Source organism: Ambystoma mexicanum, chromosome 2p (genome assembly GCF_040938575.1).
Source record: "Ambystoma mexicanum isolate Mex_15411 chromosome 2p, UKY_AmexF1_1, whole genome shotgun sequence".
Taxonomy (NCBI): Eukaryota; Metazoa; Chordata; class Amphibia; order Caudata; family Ambystomatidae; genus Ambystoma; species Ambystoma mexicanum.
In genome coordinates, this window is record NC_090923.1 from 440,224,403 (window position 1) to 440,251,557 (window position 27,155).

Here is a 27,155-nt window from a genome sequence, read left to right on the forward strand (position 1 = left end):
CTAGAAAAAGGATGTCTCCACCTTTGAAGGTTTTCCAAGGTGGGTTACAGGGGCATGGTACACCAGTCGGAGGGGGAGGGACAGAGAGATTGGGAGAAGCAGATATGGAAAGGAAGTTGATGAGGGCCGGCAGGCACTGGTCAAAGAGGAGGAAGTTGGGTTGAGGACCCTGAACCAAGATAGTGCCAGGGTGGTAGGCACTAATGATACAGCTTGATAATGAGAAGCCCACCAAGAGCATTTCCCACTTGGTGCTACCATTAATGGAAGAGTATGTGAAATTAGAGAAAGTGGAAATGAGAGCAGGAGTCCGTAGATCTGGGGAGGGTAAAGAGAAGAGAATGTTGGTGAAATACAGGTCACAGAATGCAATGCAGTAGTGGGGCAAGATGTTAAAAGTTCACACAACCAAATTTTAAAATCAAACACAGGTCACAGAATGCAATGTGTTAGTAAACTCTAGCTCTGATAGAATTAAATGGAGCCATCTGCACTTGGAAATTGGGGCTAACCTGGGTTTGGTACTACTAACTAAAAACATCTGGGCTTCTCCTGAAGTGTCTATTGGGGATAGTTCTTCCCCAGTGTAATGGTCAGCGGACGAGAAACTCTGTAGATGGTGGAGTATGAATGTTTGATCTTTAAAGTATCTAATAGCATATCACGCAATAGACATCATGAGCCACAAAAGGTGTTGGTCCACCAGAGACATAGCCATTTACATCAGTTTGGTGAAGATATTTGCCAAGTCGAAAGAGCACTAAGAAGTGATCTCTGTTCATAATGTAACTTTGAGTAATATAGCCAATTTATCTGAACTAAGGCCCATGACTTTTCTATCCAGGCCTTATTATGAGTATGATGGGGACATTTAAAATGTGTAGTATATTAAATACCACATGTGTTTAAGAAAATTACGTACATATATATGGAGATTGACTTGGATATTACCACATGGGCTTTAAGTGTTGTAGGTGGAAAATGTGGGATATTTACCTCATGTTATACTTTCTATATATATCAAGCAATCATATTAGATATAATTTTAAAAATAGGTTGAATTTAAAATACAAAGCCAAACCATAAACTCGATACCCATTAGGAGGCCCAAGACTCCCCTGCAAACACCTGGTACATTGACTTTAATTAGCACTTAGAAACCATTTTAGTTGAAGGATACAAAACGTAAATCCGAATCGCTGGTTGTTTAAATTTGATCCTGTGTGAGAGGTTGCTCCATTAATTTGATAAGGAAAGTGTTTCATATTATATCATTGAAGACTTTTCTTTGGACACAGCATACAATTCCTCATCTTTGTAACTATCTTAACTGTCTCCAAAGCCATCAAGCACTGCATCAACCTTCTAACAGACCCATCAGTCATGCACACCATTGTAGGATCCACCACCATCAACTATTTCTTAATGAACAAGATCAGCATGATCCACAAACACTTAGACATAAACTCTACAAGCAACTCCACACTACACATCCTGTCTTGCAAAACCACAACTACCTAAAAAACCTTCAAGAAAATAACCATGGAAGACCTTATTGCCTCCCTAACATCCATCAAGGTCACATCATATAAAGACAACATCCTCCCAGCCTCTGTACTCAAGAACCATCCTACTAAAGTAGGCCTCCCTTACCTGATACTTATCAACACCATCCTAATTCAAGGCACCTTCTCCTTGACCTTGAAGACTGGACAAACCCTTCTTATTCTCAAGAAACCACCACTGAATGCAGAAGACCTCATCAACTCTCATCCCATTACCCATCTTGCCTTCTTTGGTAAGATCCTTGAGAAAGCAATTGCCATGGAACTCCTTAAACACAGAGAAGGAAACAACCTCCTTCAGTCTTACCAATCTTGATTCAGGCCCAGATGCTAACATTCTAGGTGATTAACAATGCTCTTAAAATCCTCGATGATGGCCATCCTTCCCTCCTGGTTTCATTGACCTTTCAGCCGCATTTGACATAGTAGACCACCAGAGACTCACCAACAATCCACATCACTTCATGGGGATCACACTTCCTTGCTAATCGCCACATGTTTGTACAAATGTAGATCACCAACTCTATCCATCACCTGTGGAGTCTCGCAAGGATCTCTCCACCGGGATGTTGAATCTTTACATGGTTCCATTTGGAACCCTTCTCACACCACACAACATCCACATCCACAAATACGTACTTGTCACACAGCTCTACCTCAGGATATCCTCCAACAAAGATATCCAATTTCTCAAGCCTGCCTCTCATTGATATAGTTGGGGATGTCAAGTACTTAGCTGAAGCTCAACCCCTCCAAAATGGAATTCATACTTCTAATCAGCAACACCCACCACGGTGACAACCAGACCTGGCTCTCTGCTATGTGGCTCTCTGTTATGGACCTAGAGTGCTTGACACACCAGCTGGCTACCTATGCCAAGTCCCTTGGCTTCAACATTGACAGACACCTCTACTTCAAGCTGCACATAGCAAGAAAGATGCAAACATCATGAGAGCAACTTTCACACCTACAGATATTCAAGCCCTTCTTTCCCAAAAAACAACTTCAGATCTGCTGCCCAAGCCTTGATCCTCTCCCACCTGAATGGTGGCAATGTCCTTCTAGAAGGCCTTCTTGCAACTACCCTGGCACTGCTGAGATGTGTCCTGCATGCTGCAGCATGACTCATGAAAGGTCTCCACATCACCCTGATCCCTATCGAACTGCACTGCCTCCCGCTGAAAGACTGTATCATTTTCAAATCTTGCTGCCTCATCTACAAAGCTCTCACCCTGAAGTCCACAATTCATCTCACAGAAAAACTCAGACTCTCTGGAGGGTTGCGAGCCACCAGGAGTAAGGAGAAGTGCAAACTTCAACCCTGCCAATGCAGGAGGGAAAGAAACACAAGACAGGGCTTATTTCCCTATGCCCCAAGACTCACAACCTTCTCCACCATCAATATTAGACTCTCCCCCTACTTGTACAATTCAGGAAGGAGGTCAAGGCCATCCTCTTCAAGGAATGGCTCTTCCCTATCATGTAGAACCAAACACCCTCCACTCCCCACCCTATCTGAGACTGGGTGATCTGCTCCCCACTGCTTCCTGAGGATTGGCCACCCTGCCTCCCCTGTTAACTCCACACTCCCTTGTGTCTCTGCTCCCCTCACCTTGTTCTTCCCCTTATGACTGAAAAGCGCTCCGTTGCTTCTTGAAACTAGGTCTGCACTCTATAAATACAATAATAAGAATAATATGAATAATGTTATCTTCAATTACATTTTAGTACTTGTTTTGCTTCAATTACTAACCACGAGGCACTTTATCTAGAATCCCAAAAGTTCTTCTCTTGTCAGCAGCAACATGCCTCTCCGGTTTATGAGCTGATATGCAACATCATACCAAGCTTGATGTTGACCACGCTAATTTATAGTGAGACTGACATTGATCAGCAACACTTGGTTCACCTCTATCGGGATCAAGCTGTACTGGAACCTGTAATGTAGTAGGTGAAACGTTAGATGGCAAGAGATGTCTCCAAAACGACACTTTTTAATTTGTATTTATTTTTGGGTACTTTCCCTAATGCACATAGATGCTACTTCAACACATCATAGTATATTGACTTCAGGTTATCCTTGCGCATATATGTGTGCCTTTGTGAACGTAATCGCAAATCTGAAAAAATAATACCTTTTTATGTTTTATTTATGTTGTAAAAGCATTGCTGAATCACTTTACATGTGTACCCACTTGGAATGGCTTGGATAAAAAAAATGGAACAAGACGAACTTTCAAATAACAGCATATTATATGGAAATGCTTCAGAATGTGTGTTTCAGAATGTCCATTCCCCTCGAGACAGTGGTTGCAAATTTACCTAAATAATAGCAATATGCTTATGTTTAAAATGAGTATTTTGTGTGTACAGTTTTACAAGTACATGTTAGAATTGGCCAAGAAAGGCTGCTTTTTTCATAGCTTATAATTGGGCAATAGTAAAATAGATACTAAAAAGGTGTTTGTTTCTCAGTTACATTGACATTGAAATGTATTTGCTCTTTTTCATCTGTTGGTCTCATCTGAAGTATAGTATGCCACATGGAATCATGACGCTGGAATTCAGTTTCCTAGACAGTCTTAGTCCCTAGCAGCTTGTATGTTGCCATCGGGGAAGCCGACATGTATAACCAGCGCCAATTGTCAGTGGGATTAGAGGAACATGGACATGTTACTGTGTTCAGATCAGTTTGCCCAGGCAGATTGTGTAAAACTGTCTCTGCACTGAGATGCTGCTAACTTATTTTTTGCAAGGTGTAGAAGAATGCCAGAGATATTATAAATTAGAACGCTCTTTCAAACCAGTGACCCTCCTTTGTCCTCCTCAGCTTCCATAGTCATTGGGAAATGGTGGTGCGAAATGGAACCCTGCCTAGAAGGGGAAGAGTGCAAGACATTACCGGATAACTCAGGATGGATGTGTGCGACTGGCAATAAGGTCAAGACCACAAGAGTAAGTCCTTTTCGTTGTTTAATTTCAATATCAACAAGGAATCCTGTTCATTTGGTTATACTATAAATGGTTATTGACAATGTTTTTGAGAGTTAAAGCAAACATTTGCTTTTAATAATAATGTCCGCAATTCTGCAGTTAGCGGTAGATTACTATATTTTGAACCAGTGCTTTAAATGGGCTGGTACTGTCAGGTTCTGAGTACCGGCACTTCTTGTCTTTTAAAGGGAGAGTATCGGCACTTCTCTGCAGAACTACAATACTTTTAATGGGATGGTACAACCGCTTCTCTGCTGACTGTAGATACTGTGAGTACCTGGCATTCTTTTTTTTTCCATTCCAAGCACTGATTTGAACTAACACACTTCTTTCCTTAAACATGTCTGTTTGCAACGAAACATGATTCTCTTATTTACAGGACTTTGGAATGCATGTCACTTTTAGTCAATAGGTATTGATCATAGCAACCTATTTTCAGAAATTGTCTACTTTTCTCATTCGCTATCAAGTAGTCAAATGATCCACACAGAAAACCGATAACCCTTACCGTGCTAGTCACAGCATGGAACCTCACAACATAGCAAGATGTTCCTGAAACAGTCCCACTTCATGTAAACTGCAAATAATAGGTTCAATTTCAGTACTTAGTATGACATTGGAGAAAGAAACGATATAACATGAATCATAATCCTCAATTGACATTTAAGTAGGAAAAAATATTGCTGCAATGAATGAAAAGATTTGTAAATAGACAATATCTACATGACTGATAATATGGTTGGAAAGAGGGTTCTAATTCATGGTGTGTTGAACTTTGTGAGCATGATGACTACAAGCATCACCATTTAATGCCAGTAGTAAATCTGTACAATTTCAGTTACTAATAATGACCATTCCTGTTATTTGTGATGGATACACATGTTTTACATGTATTACTAAATGTGTGAATGTTTCTTCCAAATGGTAAAACATAATTTATTGACGTAAACATGGATTTCATGCACAATAAATTTAAAAAACAAAATAAATACATTCTCACTAACTGACTTTCGAGTATCAAGAAGAAGACGTTCACACAAAAGTCTTCTTTACGTGGAAGAAAAAGTAGAGAAATTCACCTTCATTACTATTCTGATCCCTCCAAATATTCCAATATGATCTAGCTAGGATTGGATGAATGCTCTACAAATATAGCTGTGGTACTGGTCAAATCTTTTAGTAAAGATGTGTCCATACCTCTAAAACAAGTCACATTTTTGCCACCTACCGATCTCAGAAAAACTTGGTGGGCTTCTGCGTCTCGTACAATGATTCAAGAGGAATATCAGGTTTCCTCTTCTGGTTGGACTAGCCAAACCGGACCTTATTTTTGTGATTAGAGTTCATCTGAGTTTGTTTGTTCACCCATAACAGAGGCCATACCTCTCCTAAGGGATGTTCACCTTCTTTATTAGGCGCAGCTTACTTCGAATTTCTTTGTGAGTTGTGGTAGGATATGATGAAAGACATGATCCCATTTAAAAGGTTATTGGTGGGACGCGAGAAATATTTGTATGAGTTTGGAGTTTGTTGTTGGTCCTTTTGTAGTTTTCTGCTGTTTGGTTGGTTTTTGACCCATTTGTGTGTTCCTTTGTCTTACTAATTGTTCAGTATGTGATATTGGATTCTGGTAGTTTCCCCATTAAAATAAAAAGAAAAACACTGCCTTTTCCTATTGTTTCTTTCTCCTTTTGTGTCCCCTTGTAGTAGAAATGTTCTTCATTTTCTTTGAATGGAGTAATTGTACATTAGGTATAGCTAACTTGACTACGGCCATACATATTCGACTAAGCACCTTGCATCAGCAATGCGCATGCAGCTTTAATAAGCCCAGCCTTGATGGAGACCGCTCACAGGTCAAAACACATGTTGGCACTTGGCATATGTAAACTTTTCAATTCTCACATTGTTTTTGCAACATGGAATAAAGGGTACAAATCAATTTCAAGAGTGGCATACGCCTATTAATGGGAGATTCAAAGTAACTCCCAAGCCTGCTAAACTCACACATTCACCTAATCACAATTTGCACCTAATTGGCTATTTATATGTATGGACTTGCGCATAGATTGATGTGTAACGAGTTTTCCCTTTGATTATACTTAAGTAATACTTTAATTTAGGCAACATGTGCAATATTCCTAATGCAGCTGCACTGTACAGCCATTAACGCCATCTACCAAGTCATCCAGGCTTGGATGGCTCAACATGAACTATGCTTAAATGACGAGAAGACTGAGCTCCTCATCCTTGGCCACCCCAAAAACTCAGCAAGCTCGACCCTTTGTTCCAATCTTTCACCATTGATGGCAACCCTATCAAAGTGGCCAAGGACACTACACTAAGACACTAGGCATATACCTTGACTCTACCCTCTCATTATCTAAACAAACCAATGCAGTTTCGTCCACTGCATTTTACACATGCTAGCTCATCACTGCATGCCACCCTTTCCTGTGCACTGACAATTGCACTACACTAGCCAGGACACTCGTCCTCTCCTAAATTGATTATTGCAATGCCCTATACTTGGGTACTAACCTATGCAATATCAATAAACTTCAAATTATTCAAAACAATGCAATCAGAGTGGCCCTTAACATTCCCAGAATGTCACACATCACAGAATATAGACAGAACCTCTGTTGGCTTTCAGTCTCTCAAAGAATCTCTCTTAAAGCTCTCTCACTCACCCACAAAAGCATTGCCAACCAAGCCCCCAGCTACCTTACCAACAGGTTCACATTCTACATGGCTGCAAGACCACTCAGAAGCGCCCAAACCAACTGCCTCATCATCCCGCGCTTCAACCTCCAAAGATCAGGAGGCCGCAGTTTCCCTGTCCTGGCAGCTAGGCTGTGGAGTGCTCTACCCAACCTGGTCAGAGCGGAACCTTCTTTCCCAGCCTTTAAGCGCAAAGCCAAAGCCTGGTTGTCAACCCATGACTCTGCATGACACAGACTCCAATGGCTCCCCATGGCAGCGCTGACCCTTGTATCATACCTCTTACCCATGACTTTGTAATTGTTTGTACAACCTTTGTTTAACATGCCTACTTTGGTTATGTAATGTCTATATCCTGTATAATTATTGTAAATGTTTCTTCCTGTAACTCCATGTAAATACTTCTGCCTGAAACCAAGTAACACGCCCTGGTGCGCTATACAAATAAACAAAATACAAATACAAATACAAATGAGGTCCATTCCTTCTTGATCATGGTGGGGTTCTGTGTAATATTCAAACTCTAATCAATACTGGTGTGAAATTATATGCAATCTGATGCATATATAAATATAATGTCCTGTAGAAATGTAGAATTAAATAAAGAAAACTGCATGGGGGAGGTCAGGCCTCACATTGTGTGGGAGGCATTTAAATGTACAGTACGAGGAATGCGTATCAGTCTAGCAAGTGGTTTAAAAAAAAAGTTCAACACAGGACACATGGAATTGGAATCAAGAATTAAAGACATATCAAGGAATTTGATGGTTAATCCAGCAAATGCAGTATTGATTCCCGAACTGAAAAAACTAAAGAAGGAATTGAAAACACTAATTTCAGATCGAGTGGATAGAAAATACTTTCAACAGAAATGTACTTATTTTGAAAGAGGAGAAAAGTGTGATCGCTGGTTAGGTTTTAGGTTGAGGAAAAGAGAGATCAGAATGCACAATTACTTCAATCAAAGACATGGATGGGAAAATCACGTTCAAGCCAAAAGAAATAAATGAGGTGTTCAGGAAATTCTATAATGAATTGTATCGAAATGAACCACACATTACTGCAATGGACGGAGAATTACTAGAAAGAATACAACTTCCAAAGATTACAGAGGCAGAATCCAAAATGCTAGAGGAAAATATAATGATGGAAAAAAAAAAGCAATTGCGAAATTGAATGCCACAAAACACTGGGGCCGGATGGGCTACCAGTGGAATTTTATAGATGGATACCCAATTCAGCACTGACTCTTTTAATGAGCATGTTTACAACTTCTCAATCTAGGGGATTGCTCTGATTTCTGTGATCTTAAAAAAGGACAAGGATGAAACACTAGCGTCTAGTTACAGACCAATTAGCCTAATTAATGTGGACAACAAAATATTGTCTAAGTTACTAGAACTGAGGCTGGAGAATCTTTTACCAAAACTAATAGATCAAGATCAATCTGGATTTGTAAAAGAAAGAAGGACTTCCAGCAATATTAGGAAACTGTTACGCACCATAACAATGGCAACAGAATCTCTAGAGGATTCCGCAGTCCTATCTTTAGATGTCGAAAAGGCCTTCAACCGAGTGAATTGACAGTTTATGTTTAAGATCCTTGAAAAATGGGAATTGGTGTCCAATTTAGATCTTGGTAAAACTGCTATACTCCAAACCAACGCTGATGTCAACAACAATGGGCAAAGATCAACATCATTTGAATTAGAGTGTGGTACAAGACAAGGATGTCCATTGTCCCCTTTACTATTGTTATTGGAATTGAACCGCCTGCTATAGCATTGAGAGCTGAAAAGGGACTACAAGGCATAAGCTGTTGGGGTTTGCATCAAAACATCTGGCTGTTAATGATGATTTATTTGTCCTCAAGAATCTAGGTACTTATGGACATCTTGACAGCCTTTAACCATTGCTCGGGATATGAAATAAACTGGGCTAAATCAGAGGTCCTGCCCTTGGTGCCTCTATGTGACAAAAACTTCATCACGCAGTTGGTCTTCAGATGGTGTGCTGAAAAACTATTATATTTAGGAGTGTGGATGTTTCCCAATGTCAACGACTTTATTAGAGAGAATATGAATATGGTCTGTACCACATTCAAGATGGACCTAGAGAGATAGAAAATCAAAGGTAAATGCATCAAAAATGGTCTCAACACCGAGAATAAACTATGTTTTAAGTATGATCCCACTGGACATTGAAAAGAAATATTGGCAAGAGTTGGACAGACTCATTCAAGATTTCCTATGGGACCGAAAACCAGCACGACTAAAAATAAGTAAATTGCAATTGCTGTTAGGTAAGGGTGGTTTGGGAGTCCCAGATTTAAGAGCATATCACTTGGCTTTTATGACACAAACCTTAGTTGATTTTATAAGAGCAGAGACTGGGTGCATGCAGAAACTAGTCACAATGGTCCACTGTCACCTAGGGCTATATTAACAAGTAGGTCAAGTGCATGTGGTGTAAATTATCCATTGACAAAGAGTTTGAGAAATTCTTGGAACATTTTGAATGACTATTTAGGAATTGATGCATTAAGAGATCCAAGTGCCACAGTCTGGATGAACCTGACTATTAAGGTTGAAGGAAAAGTTTTATTTCGGCCTGAGTGGTTTTTTGCTGGGGTGCAGTGGATTGCGGATCTTTTCAAAAATGGGAAATGGATGTCTGCTAGGGAAATACAAACATTGTTTGCAATCTCTAATTTTTGTGTGGCAGACTATCAGAAGATTAGGAAGTCAATTGGTGAGGTGTACATGGATGTAAGGTTAAATGCGGACATGCTTGGACAGAAGCCGAAAGTGGGAGAGTGTGGTTTGGTTAGTCGTGTTTACGGACTAATCGTGGAGAATTATAAAAGCAATGATTCACTGAGAGTGGAATGGAATCGGAGGATTGGGAGTGACATAACTGAGGACCACTGGTCACGTATATGTGTGAATGTCAAACTTTGTTCTTTAGGGTAAACTGAAAGATCCTGCCAAATTAAGAATATTAATATTGTTTACTGGACACCTGAGAGGTTGGAAAAAATGGGATTGAGTGACAGTTCTGATTGCTGGGAATGCGTTCATGCACATTTGAGCACATGTTATGGGATTGCACGAGAGTAAGGGGTTTCTGGTTTGAGTTCGATAACATGTGTGAAAAGATTCTAAATGAAAAGATTACCCTGGATTTTTAGACTATTGTGCTAAGAAGTGATGACATGTTGGGTGACTTGACTACATGTAAAAAAAAATGGCTCTTTAGAGGCGCAATAGTAGGGAAACAATGGATTCTAAGACACTGGAAATCAGTTGATCCGGTTACTATAGAGATGTGGATTGTGGAAATGCACAACTTGGCAGAGTTGGAAAGAGTGCTATATAGGAGGGATAGGAAAATTGCTTTATTTGAAAAGATTTGGGGTAGATTTCTCTTATTGTACTAAACAATTAACTGTAGATGTGAATCCTGTGGGGGGTGGTGCGGGGGAAATTGTATATAAGTTCAGGAATGAACATGTATATAATATATAATTGTTTCTTCATTGCTATGTTTCAAATGTAAATAATAGAAACTAAAATAAAATGTAAAAAAAAAATAGAATTAAATAACAGGCCATGTAACGATAAGAAAGGCAATGTTTCAGCAGACAGAATTTTATATAAGTGGAGACTGATTTGTGAAAGTGTCTCAAGCGAGGCCAGGCTCAGCTCTATTTGTAATGCTTCAATGGGCAAAGTAGAGGGTAAGCCCAGTGCTGTTTTATATAGCTTGTCCTCCAGTGTTTAAGCCGATGTGTACGATGATATGGTGGGGATTCTGAGCCATGAAGGAAAGCTGGAGCGATACTCATTCCGTATATCTGTATCATTCCTTCAATAGAGTAACCGCCTTAAACAGTTATGAAGCTTTGAGTAGTTTACATTTACTGAATATTTTGGGAGGTATATAATTAATTATACATTGGAGTACCAGTGCATTTGTATGACAGCAACGTTGATTAAATATGTCAAGTTTCCCTCCATTCATATGCCAATTACATTTATGTCATCGTTTATAAGTGCCAATAGGCATGATTTTTTTGTGCTAAAGTTATTATTTAGTTTGTTCTGCTCAGAGTAGTGTGCAATGTGTTAAGAGATCTCTGTAGTCCAGTAGGGGTGCATTCCAGTAGGACTGTTTTATCTGTGTAACCAATCCAAGAGATTGGGGGCAAACCAATTTTGGGCAGAAAGATTCAACACTGTTCCAATAACAGAGGCATATCCGCCACATAGAGGTTAAATCAGTAATGTTCTAATGTGGCTAAATTCAAAAGCAGCAAATGTCAAATAAGCAATATCCTATTGTCGCTAAATGAAAAAGCAGCGGGTGCCAAATCGGTGCAGTTCTAGTGTGGGTAAATTCAAAGACACCAAAAACCAAATTGGTTAGAATATTATTGTGATGCCCAACATTCTCTTTTCAGTAGTCCTCTGGGTAGGTGGGGCTGCAGCACAGGGTACCAGGCAAACAGGCTAACAGGAATTATCCTTTTCTGCTGCCCTTCAGCGGCTGCCCGGGCAAGGCTGCCCTGGGAAGGTTCAAGAAGAGTGCTGTTTGTGATCCCAAGCGACACCAATCAAGACGGAGAGGCTGGTGTCTTGGTGGTCAGAAGTGGATTTGAGGCTTTTTAAAAAAAAAAAACAATGGAGTGGCTCTGGTCATGGTGGAAGAGGGGGTAGATTTGGGCATTTATTTTAAGATGAAAGGGTTTGGGGTAAAGGTTGGTGGCCAGAATAGCCTTCAAGTACATGGGTTGGTGGTGGGGTTTTCCATTCCCAAGCAGCGGTGAGAAGCCACATCAGAGTGTCCTAAGAAACAATACGCCTCATAGGGTCTGTGCAAACCAATTGAGGCTTTTTGAAAAGTCAGGAATTACAAATAAGCAAATAATATGAAAGGGGATTGCCTCTTTTCAACAAATATATACAGTTGCATATTAGAGAAGACATGTGGACACAATTCCAGCAGCCAAAGGAATATGGACCATTGGCATCATCATTGAAAGTAGATGGATTACAAGATAATAATACCGAAATGTGTAAAAGAAGTTCCTGCTGCAGGTAATCCATTAATACACACTGCCAACTTGATTTATCTAAGTGATATTGGCCTTCAAGTAACAGATTAAGGTACATTAAGTTAGTCGCATGGGATGGTAAGGAGAATTTGGAAACAAGCAAAACATCATAACATGGTGTGGGGTAAAACATTTGTCAAGGAATATTGTTGATCAAATTGCAAACGAATGAATGGTTATCAATTGTAAGTACATTTGGTCTCCTATTGCTGCAAGAAACAAGGTTAACTGAGCAAATTGAAGGACAGTGTCTTACTTCTTTTGAAACTCTTGCTAAGATCAAAGAAGGACCCATTAGGATTTTCTGCAATATTGGTACCGATTAAAAGGAAAACATTTTCTGTAGAGACATATCGCAGAGACATCCAAAATCTATGTCTGAAAAATAGTGAATAATACACAGTTAGATTGATTCATTTTTTACTTTGTTAGGGTGTAAGGAGGGAATTCATATAATGACATTCAATGTGATTTTAAGCAGCACAACACTTGAAAGTGAAGGAATGACATAACAGCAAGTGAATTGAATTATTGGGAGTGATTTCAATGTAAGATTGGTCAAGATCTAGATACCCAAGAGGGACATTAATAAAAGGGATATGCTAATTATGATATCCAAGGCTCAATTTTAAAAGACATCAGAACTAGTGATAATATTACAGCCTTCTGGCAATGTTTATTCAAACAAGTGAATCGAAGAATAAATCATGATTGACCAGAGAATGCCTCTTATCACAATGGGCACAAGTATAACAGACTCCATTATGATTCAGGTACATGCATATTGTAGCCTAAAGGAACCTTACATCATATATCAGTTGGAAATTGATCATAATCCCCTGTCAAAATTGCAAAGTTTGGTAAGGTTTTGTTAAGGGAGGGGCAAAGTTATAGCGGGGTCCCAAAATGTGTGGTTTTACCCATAGACGCAACAGAGAAAAAAATGTGCTCACTCCTACAGCCCAAACCCTTGTATGGATTTTCACCAAATTTGCTGCAGGAACGGCAGCTTGGTCCAAAAGGCCTGCTTTTGTAAACTTTGTGTAAATCCGTCCAGTAGTATGTTTTATAACATCCAAAGAGTAGGTAAACACATATTAGTGATATCTGGGTTTGGTCTGCAGACTCACTTCCATGTTTGGTTTGCAGACGGGCATCTAATTGGCCTAGAGGGTAACATAAGGTCCACAGACATCGGCCGTACCTGCTGATTGGATGGTGAACAGCATGAGGTGCACAATATCTTTGGAAATGCCCGCCATGTTGGATCCACAAACACCAGGCAGTGTCCACGGATCACGTGGCAGGTAAAATAGTCTAGAAACACATTTTGGGTTATTTGGTGGTGGAAAGAGGGGCTGGGTAGGGTGGGGGAGTGGAAAATGATGATATGGGGCTATTTTGTAGGTTGGAAAATGTTGGGCAGGCGTCGTAGCCTTCAAGGACCCTCCAGTAATTCGCGGACAGCGCTGTGAACGCACAGCTTGGAAAAGACATTTGAGGTTATTTGATGGCTGGAAGAAGGCGTAGAAATGGAAGGTAATTGGGGTCAAGGTCATGTAGAGCTTTGTTATAGATGAAAAAGGGTTTGGAAATGCTGCCCAGTCCGCAGTCAATTTCGGCGTCCGCGGACATCAACCGATTGCAGGGGGTCAGGGTGAGTTTTATTAGTTGATGGTTTATGGTGGTTTCTGGTACGCACTTGTTATATAGTTAATTGTATAGTGGTGGTTGAGGCCAGTGGCTAGATTCTGGGGGGGCATGGCCGCAAGTGGTTGTGGTTTCTTTATCAAACCAGATGTTGACGTCAACGAGGATAATCAGGTGATCTTGCTCAATGGCTAGGTTGGTGATTGCTTCTGTGAAGGCGTCTACTAAGGTTGCATCGTAGGTCAGTGACCTGTATAGCAGTATTTGAGGTTTGTTTTGGGGTTTGTTGATAAGCGAAGGATTAGAGATTCACAGTTTTTGATGTTTAGCTGGTCTTCCAGTTTCATTTCCAGGAGTTCCTTGTGGGCTATTGCAAGACCTCTTTTGTTTTTCCTGTTTGCTTGGATGCACTTGAAGTTTTCAGGCAGGCAATTGGGAAGTGTTATTTTGTTGTTGTCATATAGCCATGTTTTGGTTATGAATAGGGTGTCGCTTCCTCTGTCGCACAAGAGGTCGTACATTTCGATGGCATGTGTAGACATAGACACAGTTGTGATTAGGTTGCAGTGGAATTTGGTATGCGTAGATTTGTTTAATGATCCCTGTTTTGACATTTTGGTGTTCTGTTGCAGTGTTTGTTTGTTTGTTTGTTTATTTATTTATAGTGCGCGCCAGTCCCGAAGGTATCCGGGCGCATATGCAAGAATACTTTAAGCTTACAAGTTACAGTTACACATTTAAAAGGTAGTTAATAGATACATTGGTAGCAGGAAAAATGATGACATTACAGTTTGTACACGGGGTAATATACAGTTTGTGCACATAGAAAGTACAGAATGATATACTACATTATACAGTAAGGCAAAAAGCGTAGTGTAATAGGGTCTGATGGAGTAGCATGTAGATATGGGTTCGCTCCAGTTTAACAGGTGGGTGTAGGTAGTCCTGGTGTCTGTCAGTTACGAGTCATTTTCTTTGAGCCATTTAATGTAGTTAAGTCTGAAGTGTGAGTAGGATTGGTCAGATCTTAACGAGGTAGGGAGTGAGTTCCACAGCTGGGCTCCTTTGACAGGGAAACTGTTACCTCCGGCAGTGCTCAGTTTAAAGGGGGGCACAATGAGCTGGTTGGAATATGCTGCTCTGATGGGTCTGTTGGAGGTTCTTCTTTGGAACCTTTCTGTTAGGTATTTTGGGGCTAGATCGTTAATACTTTTGTATGTTAGTGATGCTGTTTTGAGTTTAATTTTGTTGGCTGTGGAGAGCCAATTGGATTGCCTTCTGATGTTGGAGATATGCTCTCTTTTTGGGATTCCTAAGGCGGCTCTAAGGGCATTATTCTGCAAGGTTTGGATTTTTTGTAGCGTATGTTTACAAGACCCTATATATAGGGCGTTGCAATAGTCCAGTTTGGATAATACCAACGCTCTTGATAAGGTGAGGCAGTTGGTAGTGGACAGGAATGGTTTTGCTGCTCTGATCAGCTTGCAGGTGTATGCGGTGCTGGAGGCCATCGCATTCACTTGCCGTGATAGAGAGAGACAGGAGTCAAGGTTAGAAGCCTAGTGTTTTTGCTTCTTTTTCTACTTTAATGGTGTTGCCATCTACGACAAATGATGAGTAGGTATCGTGCAGTTTTTTGATGTTTTGAGTATTCCCCAGTATGATGAGTTCCGTTTTGTCATCATTCAGGCATAGACTGTGGCAGGCCATCCATGCCTGAATGATGAGGTATATCCTATTCACCAAGGCCAAATCCTGTTCATAATCCCCCAAAAGTGGGATGAGAATCTGAGTGTCATCTGCGTAATTAGTGTAGGTGACATCCAGAAGGTCTAGATCATCGAACAGGAGCTTCGTGAAGATGTTTTACATAGTAGGGGAATACACAGGATCCCTGGGGAACGCCACATGTAATGGGTACAGGGTCGGCTGCTGCAGAGGTAGAGAAGACCCTCATAGTTCTACCACTTAGGAATGATTTGATCCAAGCAATAGCATGTGTGGAGAAGTGGGCTGCAGATTCCAGGTGGGCACAGAGCACATCATGATCTACAAGGTCAAAGGCCGCTGAGAGATCCAGTAGGAGGAGCAAGGCTGTTTTACCATGGTCTCTCAGCTCATCGATTTGGGTTTTGAGATCGATGAGCGCGGTTTCTGTGCCGTGCTGAGGTATGAAGCCTGATTGTCTGGTGCCTAATAGTTGATGCAGTTCTAAATGTTCTTGGATATGTAAGTAGGCCACTCTGTCTAGTATTTTTAAGAGACATGGTACCGTTGTGATTGGCCTGTAGTTGGTTGGGATGGATGGGTCCACGGTTTTCTTTTTTAGGAGGGGTAGAACCCAAGATTGTTTAAGGTTGTCTGGTATTGTGCCTGAAGCAAAGGAAGCATTAATGAGTTTAGAAATAAAAGGGGGTAGGTCTCTGGCCGCATCTTTTTTCAGTTGGGCTGGGCATGTATCGCCTCGACAGTTTGATGGTTTGAGCAAAAGTATTATCTTTTCGATCTCTAGGATAGTCACTTTGGTAAAGATGAATTTTTGTTCTAGTTTGGCAGCAGTAGGTAGTTTATCTTTTTGAATGGTTGAGGGAGGGATATTTTGTTTCTTTTTCTCAATTTTAGTTTGAAGTGAGGTTATTTTATCGTTTAGTGCTCTTTGGATATTAGAGCACCCTATTTTATTTTTGTCACAAATGTCCGTGGCTGGGATAGGGTTTTCAAGTTCCTTTAATATAATGAATAGCTCTTTGGTTCCAGATTTAGCCATTAGTATTCTATTGTTGAAATTCTCTTTTTTAGCTCTCTTTGTTTCATTGTTGTAAGTCTTAGAGACATTGATGAGAGCTGCTTTATTGGTTTCAGATGGAGTTAACCGCCAGGCGGATTCGCATTTGTGTTTTTCTGTCCTTAGGGATTTGAGGTGAGGGGTGTACCATGTGTTTAAATGTGCCCTGGACTTACTTTTTCTCATTTTCTAGGGGGCGATAGAGTCCAAGGCTGTGGCCATAGTTGAGTTGAATTCATTCACTAGGTCTGAGGGGTTGAGATATTCAGGTAGGGTGTTTAGAGTAGGGAGGATAAGTGGTAGCAATTTGTCCTTAGTTATGTTTTTTTTTAATTTCTAGTTGGTAGGGGTGGAGCCAGTTTATTTTCCTTAGGTTGGGTAGTGTATTTGTTTATCAGGAAGGTTATTAGCGCATGGTCAGTCCAAATTTATGGGCTGACATCAGTAATGGATACATTACAGTTGTGGTTGGCTACCCAGTTGAGAGTTCGACCAGTATTGTGGGTAGGTTGGGATATTCTTTGGGTAAATCCTAATTCTGTAATAACATTGCCGATATTAGTCGCTTGTGGGTCTTTCTGGTCGTTGAAGCCTAAGTTCAGGTCTCCCAGAAGGATGGCTTGGGATGAGTTTTTTAAGTTATTTGGGAGGATCATAGAGATGTCCTCCTCAAAGGGTCCTATGGGACCTGGTGGCCTATAAATGAGGTGTATATTAATGGAATGAGAGGGTGAGATTAGGAGTTTGGCAGTTAAGGATTCGCAAGATTTGGAATTTGATGGAGTTTCTATTTTTAAGGTGAGATTGTTTTTAGCAATGATGGCAAGGCCGCCTCCTCGAGAATTGGTTCTGTCTTCTCTGAGAATGTTGTAATTTGGGGGCAGGGCAAGCATCAGAGCAGGCCCTGCTGCTTGATGGAGCCAAGTTTCCGTTATAGCTAGGAGGTCATAATCACCTATTTGGATTAGATCAGCAATTTCTGTAGTGTGTGCTATTAATGACCTGGCATTAATGAGAGCACACTTCAGAGGGGTGTAAGGTTTAGGTGTCACAGGGGTGACATGATTTTTATTTTTGGTTGATCTGTTACTTATTTTACCGTAAGTGTTAATGGGGCTGTTCAAGTAGGCATCACTTTTGGTGGGGGAAGTTATTAGTTTAGTGGCGTTAAGTTGGGAGTTTCTTTTATTGTTAAGTTCGATGACTATTCTAGCTGGAGCTTCATAGATTTTAGGTAATCTTGAACATAGTTTTGCATTTCTGCTGACGGTGTCACATGGGATGTTTGTTATGGCGTGGTAGGGGATAGGTAACTTTATGGGCTGACAGTCAGTCTCTAAGGTGAGGGTCAGAGTATGTTGATGCAGTGGGCTTAGATTGACGTAAGATGTTTATTATTGTCATTGTGGACCAGAAAGTGGTCAGATAGAGGAGGGTGGGGGGCATCCTATCCTAAGGGTAATTATTTGTGTCTGGTAGTGGCCATGGTTGTGTCTAAGAAATCACTGATATAATATGGGTATATAGTTTCTGGCCATATGGTAGTACTGCTCACAGTATAGGTAGGCAATTCTAAGTCCACTATCGAATGGCGATGCAAGTGAAGGCTAAAAGCAAAGTGCGACTATCAGATGGCTATGCAAATAGGGTCTAATGCAAAATGCAACTATCAAATGGCAATGCAAGTGGGGGCTAGAGACAGCTATTAAATGGTAATGCAAATGAGGGCTAGATGCAGAATACAGCTCTCAACTGGCAATGCAGGTAGGGGCTAAATGCAGGGTATATCTATGGGCAGGCATGCAAGTGGGTGCTAAATGTAAAATACAGTTATCAGAAGGCAGTGCAAGTAGGGGCTAGATATGAAATACATCTATCAGCAGGCAATGCAAGTGGGTGCTAAATGCAAAATACAGTTATCAGAAGGCAATGCAAGTGGGGGCTAGATACGAAATACAGTTATCAGAAGGCAATGCAAGTGGGGGCTAGATACGAAATACATCTATCAGCAGGCAATGCAAGTGGGTGCTAAATGCAAAATACAGTTATCAGAAGGCAATGCAAGTGGGGGCTAAGAGCAGAATAGAGCTTTCAGATGGCGCGTTGCACTACTCCAGATACTTTGAGTGTGGGCTGTTTGCAATATTTGCAGGAGTTACGGACATATATTTAACATCATGCTCAATTAAAGATGGCAAGTTCGAAAATTAGCATATCATTTAGAATTTACTATGAGCAGCAAAGCACTATTCGTTTCAAGGTGAGCTATTTGTCACAGGCGTTAACAAGTTCAGAGGTGGACAAGGCAGTTGTAACTTACATGTACTTGTGGTTTTGCGAGAGTGCAGAGTTAGGTCTCGCCAGCATGATGGTGTCTCTTTAGTATTTCACGGTGCCACACGTGCGGTAATTGGTTTTGGTTCGATGGAGGTAGCTTCATCGTTGAATAGGACAGTTAGATTGATAGCTGGGTTGCTGTATTTTTCGACTTCCTCATCTTTCTTGTTTTGATTCAGTTGTTGGCGTTGCCCATGTGTTCTTGTGATATATGGACTGAAGGTGTTGGTATCATGGCATTTTTTTCTTAGATCCTCTCTTCTTTCATTTTTGGACTCCAGGTGGTTCAGAACTTGTATGGACATGCCAGTGGCATTGAGAGTTCATTGCCCTGTGCTTGTAGTGAGGTATGAAGTAAGGTATAGTGATTTTTCTCTTGTGATGGTTGTTCTGTTGGTTGTGTTGTTTGCTGGGGTTCGGTCTGTGTTTGTGTTGGTGACTTCTAATTACAGCTGTTGAAGGTGTGGATCCGTTGGGATTGGTCCTTGTGCTGATTCTCTTTGGTGGCATCTAGCTCTTTGTCAGGGCATTTTGTCTCTTTGGTAGTTGGATTGCAGTGGGTATGGAATTCACAGGGGCAATAGCCTGCTTGCTTGGACTTGCGTTTGGTTAGTGTTTAGTTTTATCCTCTTATGTTTTGGTTGGTAGGGACCCTCTGATGAAGTCTGTCAAAATAGTAGCTTGCTTTCTGGTGTAACTCTAACTGGGGTGAGCTGTCTCGGGCGGGGGAACTAAGCGTAAGAGTGGATTGCGCTGAAGGATCGGGTGACAGAGGGTTCCTATATCATTTGGGTAGATATCTGTTTCAGGTTATTAGGTTTGTTGATCGCTAAGTGATCTTTGTGATGGTAGAGGCCTAGGATTTAAGGATGGTGCTCAGTGGTGATATCCACATGGATTGAGATTCCTAAAAGGGTGGGAGGGCTAAGTTTCGCTTAGTCGTTTACTGTGATGAGTTACCCTTTGGAGTTTGGGATCTTTGACAGTGCAAGAGAGGTCTGGGTTTCACGGGTTGCACGCTGTAAGTCAGATGAACACCTAGTTTAGACACAAAGTCAATATTTTCTCCAATCCAGCTGTGTTGGAGATACATTTTTCTAAGGTATTTAGTCGTGCTGTTGCTTGTTGACACATAGGAAGTGTCATGCCATGCACTTATAGTTTGTTGTGGAACTGATATGCAACATGGCTTGCATTTCTTTTTTCAACATTGTCTCTTTAAATTGACTACAGTTTGCAAGGCTTGGCGTTAAGGACATACTGCTAATTGTTACATGACATCAGGAGCAGATGTGTTTCATCCATATAGCTCATGGGTTAGTCGACTATTTAAAATGGATTTTGAATCTTTAGTAAGCAGAGCAGTACTAAAGCTTTTTAAAATGTTAGCATATGTGAGGTCTGCATGTTTTGTGTTAGTTCTTGGTAGTGAAAATGTTGCCAGAGATTTACATTTCCAATGCTGTCAAGGGTATTGCAGCATTGTTTGTGTCATAATGTTTTGAAAATAGGTTGATCTTTCACGGGTGTTAACTGTAGGATGTCTCTGAAAACAATAACATGCTTTCCTCTTTTTCGTAGTTGGTTTTAAGGACTTCTTGCATTCTGAGATGAATTAAAGCCAACATGAGATTGGAAACCATGCTTACTTCATCTATCAGAAGCACTTTTATTTTTGTTAGAACTCTTTATACTTCAATAGCAGCTTCTGCTGATAATTTGTAGTGTTCTCATTTGTTTTGGAGTTCTATGCGGAGGAGTAGTAGTTAATGTAAAGTTGCACCTCCTATGTTGTAAGCAAATAAACCTGTGGGGGCTGTCACTACAGACGAAAGGTTGTTGTTTGTTAAGTTTTGTAGAAATGTTCTGATTATTTTATTTAAAAATGTTTTACCAGAACCAGCTTCACCACTTACATACAGGAGCAGGGGTTTATAATTTGTACAGCTACAGGTTTTAGTTTCATGTTTAAAACCATGTTCAGTTTCTTGAGTGACATCTAGATACATGGTGAGTTGTTTAATTTAGCTATGATTCCAGCACTGACAAGTGTTTTTCAGCTTGTTTATATTGGTACATGGTATTTTCTACCTCAGCCATGGCTATTTATGCTTCATTTAGAATGTTTGGTTCTCCAAGTGGTTCTTGGCTTCCTGTAAGGGAAGGTTGAGTGCCCTCAGGAGTATCTTTGTGTAGTTGAGATTCAATTTCTTCATTGTGTTGGTGTTCATTGTGCAACATTTGTTTGTATTGTTTCAAATTATCATTTGTCATACTGCTTTCAATTTCTTTGAATGCAGCTTCAAATAAGCCATAGTCACCTAATAATTAATTTTCTTTTCTCCAAGGTTTAAAATGTTGGAGTAGGGCCATGTGATACAGTTCTATATGCTGTGGAGATTTAAATTATAACATGATTAATTAGACTGGGTTTGGTGAGTATCACTAGGCTTCACAAGTTGAGACTGAATATATGCTAGTTGTATCATTTGGTGTCACATTATTTTTGTAGGTATAGTTTTGTCCAATGTTGTACAGACACATGATTTCCAAAACAGTACTTCTGCTTGTGTGGTATGTGTCAATCACATATTTTTTTTTTAAATCCACTGGCTGTTGGGACCATTGTGGCTATGTTTTCTATCTCTTTGTAGGGATTGAGTACTCTTTCTGGGATGAAGCTTTGTGGCACCTGCATTCTCTATGGGAGAGCATTTTTATACCAAGGCTGTACCATTTGTGTGATAGTGTTTTGTCAGATGATATGTCATCCCAGTGGTCTTTTAGCTCTGTTTTCTCAGATTTGGCGATATAGGCTATGACATATCTTGCAACTGCAGTGGAATTGTCTGCAATGTATTGTATGTCTATGTATGCATTCCACAAGAGGGCAATGATTGCATTGTAATCATTGATGGACTTGGATGCTTCATCCCTTTTAATGCTGTATGTATTTTAGGGGATTTGCCTTTTAGGCTGTGTCTAACAGAAGACATCAAGCTATTTACTTGCTTGTTTGTTTATTTTGTTTATATAGCGCTCCCAACCCGGAGGTATCTGTGCGCATTACAATTATTCATAGTTACAGATTACAGGGTCATACATAATTCAATACATTATAATGGCAAAACACATAAGATAATGTACATAGGTTACTTAACAATTCTGGCGATAGACAAATTACTTACAGACATTTAAAGATAGGCATGATAGTGTATCTGAGAGCATGAGTATTCATAAGGGACAAGTTAAAGATCCCGAGAGAGTAGCCAGCTTTTGGCATTTTTTTCTAAAGCGGAAGAAGGGTGGGTCTGATCTTAAGGATATGGGCAAGGAGTTCCAAAGCTGAGCCACCATAACAGGAAAGTTGCTGCCCCCTACTTTTTTTTTGAGCTTATATCTTGGGACCTTCAGGCAGTATAGTTGCACAGATATAGTAGGGCGTTCTGAAGTATTTTTGGTAAACTTGTCAACTAAGTATTTGGGGGCTGAATTGGACAAGCATTTGTGAGTGAGGGTTAATGCTTTTAACTGTATTCTATCCTTGACTGAGAGCCAATTGGTGTTAGGTCTAGTCTCTGAGATGTGTTGCATTCTAGGGATACTTAGTGCAGTTCTGAGAGCATTGTTTTGTAAAGTTTGAAGTTTATTAACATTATGTTTGCTTGACCCAAGATAGAGTGCATTACAATAGTCTAATTTCAAGAGAATAGGGCTCTGGATAAAGTAATGCAGCTGGTTGAGGAAGGGAATGGTTTGCAGGCATGGATTAGCTTGCAGGTGTAGGCTGTGGCCGAGGAGGTGGCATTAATGTGTCTTTTCAAATTCAAGCCTGACTGTAGATAGAATCCCAATGTTTTTACCTCCTTGGACACTTTTATATTGATCCCGTCTATATTGAATGACTGAAATTGGTTGCTTCGTTTGGTAAGTCTAGGTGGCGATCCTCTAAGGAGGAGCTCTGTCTTTTTGTCATTTAAGCAGAGGCCGTGAGTAGCCATCCACACTTGAATAACAAGATAGATTTTATTCACCGGAGTGGAGTCGGTGTCATAGTCACCTGACAAATGTATGATAATCTGGATGTCATATGCGTAATTAGTGTAGGTGACACTCAGATTACCTAAATCGTTGACTGGCCATTCCTAGTTCTTGACCTTATATCATACTGCAACACTGCTGTTACAACCGAAACGTGTGGTCCTGGGCACCTCATTTAATTGAACTGTGTCTTATCTGCAGCACTTAAAGTCCTGGTGTAGTAAATAGTGACAGAGTGCAATATAATGTTACAGGATACAGCAGTGTAGCCCCCCAGCGTACAGTAGCGTCTCCTCCATGTGAGATTATTTTTTGAGTCCCATCTTGTGAATGCAGAAATTACAAGAACCAGAATGCACAATTACAGAATCATAGAATCCAATAGTGACTCATCGTTTCATACCTGAAATGGGACAAGTTGTGTTTTTTTATAGATGTTTGCCCATAGCTTCTAATCTCCGTCCTCTATAGCCATACACCTTTCCAACTGCTCCACATATCTGGGGCTTTTCCATGCCAGCGACATTAACGTTCCTTGTGACGTCGACACTCATACAGTAACTCAAAGCACAAGCTCTGCTACATACACATTCCTTGTGATGTCTAATCTGTGTTTGCGTCTACACTGGGGTATGTACCTTGTTCCTATGGCTGCTGATCTGTGCCCGATATCTATGCCACAGCCCATGTAATCTCCTTGTGACTACTACTGTTAACATATGTCCTGTCCCTATGGTAGAATAGAGTACCATCAACGCGGAGTGTTAACGCTACCCTTACATGACACTTTGGGCAAGTGAAAGGGGGTAAGGGACCTTTAAGTGCTTTGCCATGCACTTAATCGCTGCCAAGGCAGTATGTACCAGTGTCTGTGAGTGGTGACTGAAACTAAAGGGGGAACTGGCAATCGCAGATTCTAGGATCACAATCTTTCTTTGCTTCGGTTGGGGCCCAACATATGTCCATTACCCAGAAATACTGTCTTCCTAGGTCACAATGTGTTAATAGGTGCAGTTTTAGTTTTTTTTTCTGGTCATGGTGTTGCACCTGGTGTCCTTTATGCTTGTTTGATGCCACTGTCAGTGAAATAAGAAAACAAATATTATGATATTTCAGACTTATCTCCATGCATGCTGCATGAGCATCATGCCCCTAAGCTGCACACAAGTTCACAGGCCCTGCTCTCAGCCAGGATACACATGCATATTCCTAAATGTATACACAGGCTAGTTTTACTGTTAGCATGCATTTAATGGATTATCTTCCCAGCGTTGCTGCACGTTGCTTCCTTTAATCGAAAATTAGGGTATTTTGTTTAGAAAATGCCTCTCAGGCAGCAGAAGACAAAGGCCAAATTGCACGCATATTCCACACAATGATACAAATGTCATACTTGCATTTGTGAAACAGAATGGTAGTTCGTAAATATACAACCAGTGTCAAGATTGCAAGCAATGTAAGCAGTGTCCTAATGACCCATGGAGAGTTCAGTTTCCAGATGACTTGGAACTTACAAAGGCAGCGAGAATGTCATCACCAACCTGGTGTGCATGTGACCTGCTGCACCAAGCCATTTGCAAAAGGAAAGCGGTAATGGCTGGGAGGTTATGGCCTTTCCCCCTGAAGTGAAGGCTTTCAGAAGCTAATGTATCTGACATGGGGTTAATGGGTGAAACATTAACACCCTTTTGTCTCCACTCCTGTTGTGCTTGTTACAGCGCATGGCTGAAACGTAATTCTTACTCTCAGCCTTATGGCCTTATGCTGTAAAAGGCACAACAGAGAGTGGAGACACAGGGGTGGTAATGATGGGGACGCTGTGCGTTTCCTGAACTGTGACTAACACAAGTGCCAGCAAGCTGCAGCTCCATGCAGACTAGTTTGAGCGAGGCTGTGACTGCCCTGCACTTCTGTCAGTCACAGCTGTCTAACTTTATGATGGCAGGCTCATCTCCCGTCGTGAAGTGGTGGGACCTGGGGGCTCCGGCAGGGCCCCGACTCAGCCGCACTTTTTGGAGACTGCCAGGGCCCAGACCCGGCAGGCCCCAGCACATTTAAAGCACTGGTCTTGAATAATTTGGGTGGTTTCTGTTAAGTTTTCCTCTATGTTTATATCTTTTTAGTAGTCGTTGTTTTCTTCTAGATAGGGCTTGTCTAACTTTGTTTAAGTCGATTAGTTGTTGCCAAATTTTTGTATCTTTTGTTGGCACACCATTAACTAGTGCAATCACAGATTGATCTATTGGCCGTTGTACTCCTCGAGTTTGTACATTTTATTTGTCATCCGCAGTAATTCCACAAAACACGCCCCATTGGGTCCAATGGGGCTGAATTAAATAAGGGAATTACACCACCACTTGTAATCAGGCAGAAATTCCACCTGACCGAGTGGCGGTAACTGTAATTCCTCAGGAGGATTTACCTCTGAATTTCCACCTAACTCGTGATGAGAAATATACAAGTTATTATTTTAGTATGGTGTGTACAATATACATTATTTGTTCACATTAAAATATCTATTGTATACCACTGGGGATGTAACCAGGTCTAATGTCTGGCAGGGGGACTCCCAGGAACCCCCTTGTTAATTTGCATATTTAAGTAACTTTGGGTCTTACCCTAAATTACTAGGGGAATCCAGATGAGGACCCCTTGCTCACTATTCTTAGAGAGGCACAGCTCCATCCTACTGTTGAGGTCCAACCAGACAGAAACATGTGTTTGGGGTTGCTGTTGGTACTCTTGTTCAGAGGAGAATTGCCTAGCATTTCAGTGCTGGACTGCCCCAGGGCAGGACAAAGACTGATATGTTTTGGATATTTCTCCTGTGTGAAAGATAGTGAGATAAAGACTCTGGGTAAGACTCTCGTAACCAGGACTAATGTCTGGCAGAGGGTCTCCTAGGACCCCCCTTGTTAATTTGCATATTTAAGTAACTTTGGGTCTCACCGTAAGTTACTAGGGGAATCCAGACGTGGAGCCCTTGCTCACTATTCTTAGAGATGCACAGCTCCACCCTACTGATGAGGTCCAACCAGACTGAAACACGTGTCTGGGGTTGCTGTTGGTACTCTTGTTCAGAGGAGAATCGCCTAGCATTTCAGTGCTGGACTGCCCCAGGGCAAGACAAAGACTGATATGTTTTGGATATTTCTCCTCTGTGAAAGATAGTGAGCTAAAAACTCTAGGTAAGTCTCTCGTAACCAGGACTAATGTCTGGCATATGGAAGATGGACTTCCAGGACCTCCCTTGTTAGGGAGTGTTTGAATATACAGCAGGATCTATGGTGAGTGAAACAGACTCCCTAACGCAAGCACTTAAACAGCAGTTGTTTATGAATATACTAATATAGGGTAGATATCTACCCAGTTATAGAAATGAAAACATTGTAACCACAATTCCTTGGCACAACCCCCGTTCCCCTCTCAGGAGGAACAAAGATGCTTCAGGGTGAATGAAATCCCATGTAATAAACTTTGGGACATATAATGAGGCTGATACCAAAACACTGTGATTTGGGAATATTTTGTAATCATATGCTTCGCATTAATTATATACTTTTTTATTAATTCTTATTTTATTTCATTTTCTATTTTGTGATGTCTGTCTGATCTCCCTCAAACCCCTATTCTCACTTGTTATTTGGCTCTATATATTTTGTTTATACATAATAACAAAATGTTTTGATGATGACATATAATGTGTGTTCATACATCATTGCAAGGAAGTTACTTGCCCATGTAAAGTCTTCATAAGGACTGTATATGTTGAAACAAGTGTCGAATTTGATTTACAATATTGGTTCATAAATTGAAGATTAGTTTAGTATTTGTAACATAGTATCATTTGATGTATTAAAGACATCATTTATTTTGAACGGAGTAACATGGACTAGAAGTCCTAACTGTACAATACAAGTACATGCATGGACATTCTTGGAAA

The 27,155-nt window shown here is 40.7% G+C and overlaps 1 protein-coding gene across 3 annotated transcripts in view; it reads left to right on the forward strand.

The window, feature by feature from the left end:
- Positions 1–27,155, forward strand: part of TAFA1 (TAFA chemokine like family member 1) — a 2,040,488-nt gene that overhangs the window by 1,958,027 nt on the left and 55,306 nt on the right. For 2 of the 3 annotated variants that reach the window (XM_069643790.1, XM_069643791.1), the window contains exons 5-6: positions 4,396–4,520; positions 4,748–4,828. In XM_069643790.1, the coding sequence (XP_069499891.1) occupies positions 4,396–4,520; positions 4,748–4,789 (167 nt within the window). In that variant the 3' untranslated portion in view covers positions 4,790–4,828. The remainder of the gene's footprint in view (positions 1–4,395; positions 4,521–4,747; positions 4,829–27,155) is intronic. The other variant, XM_069643792.1, reaches the window with a different exon arrangement.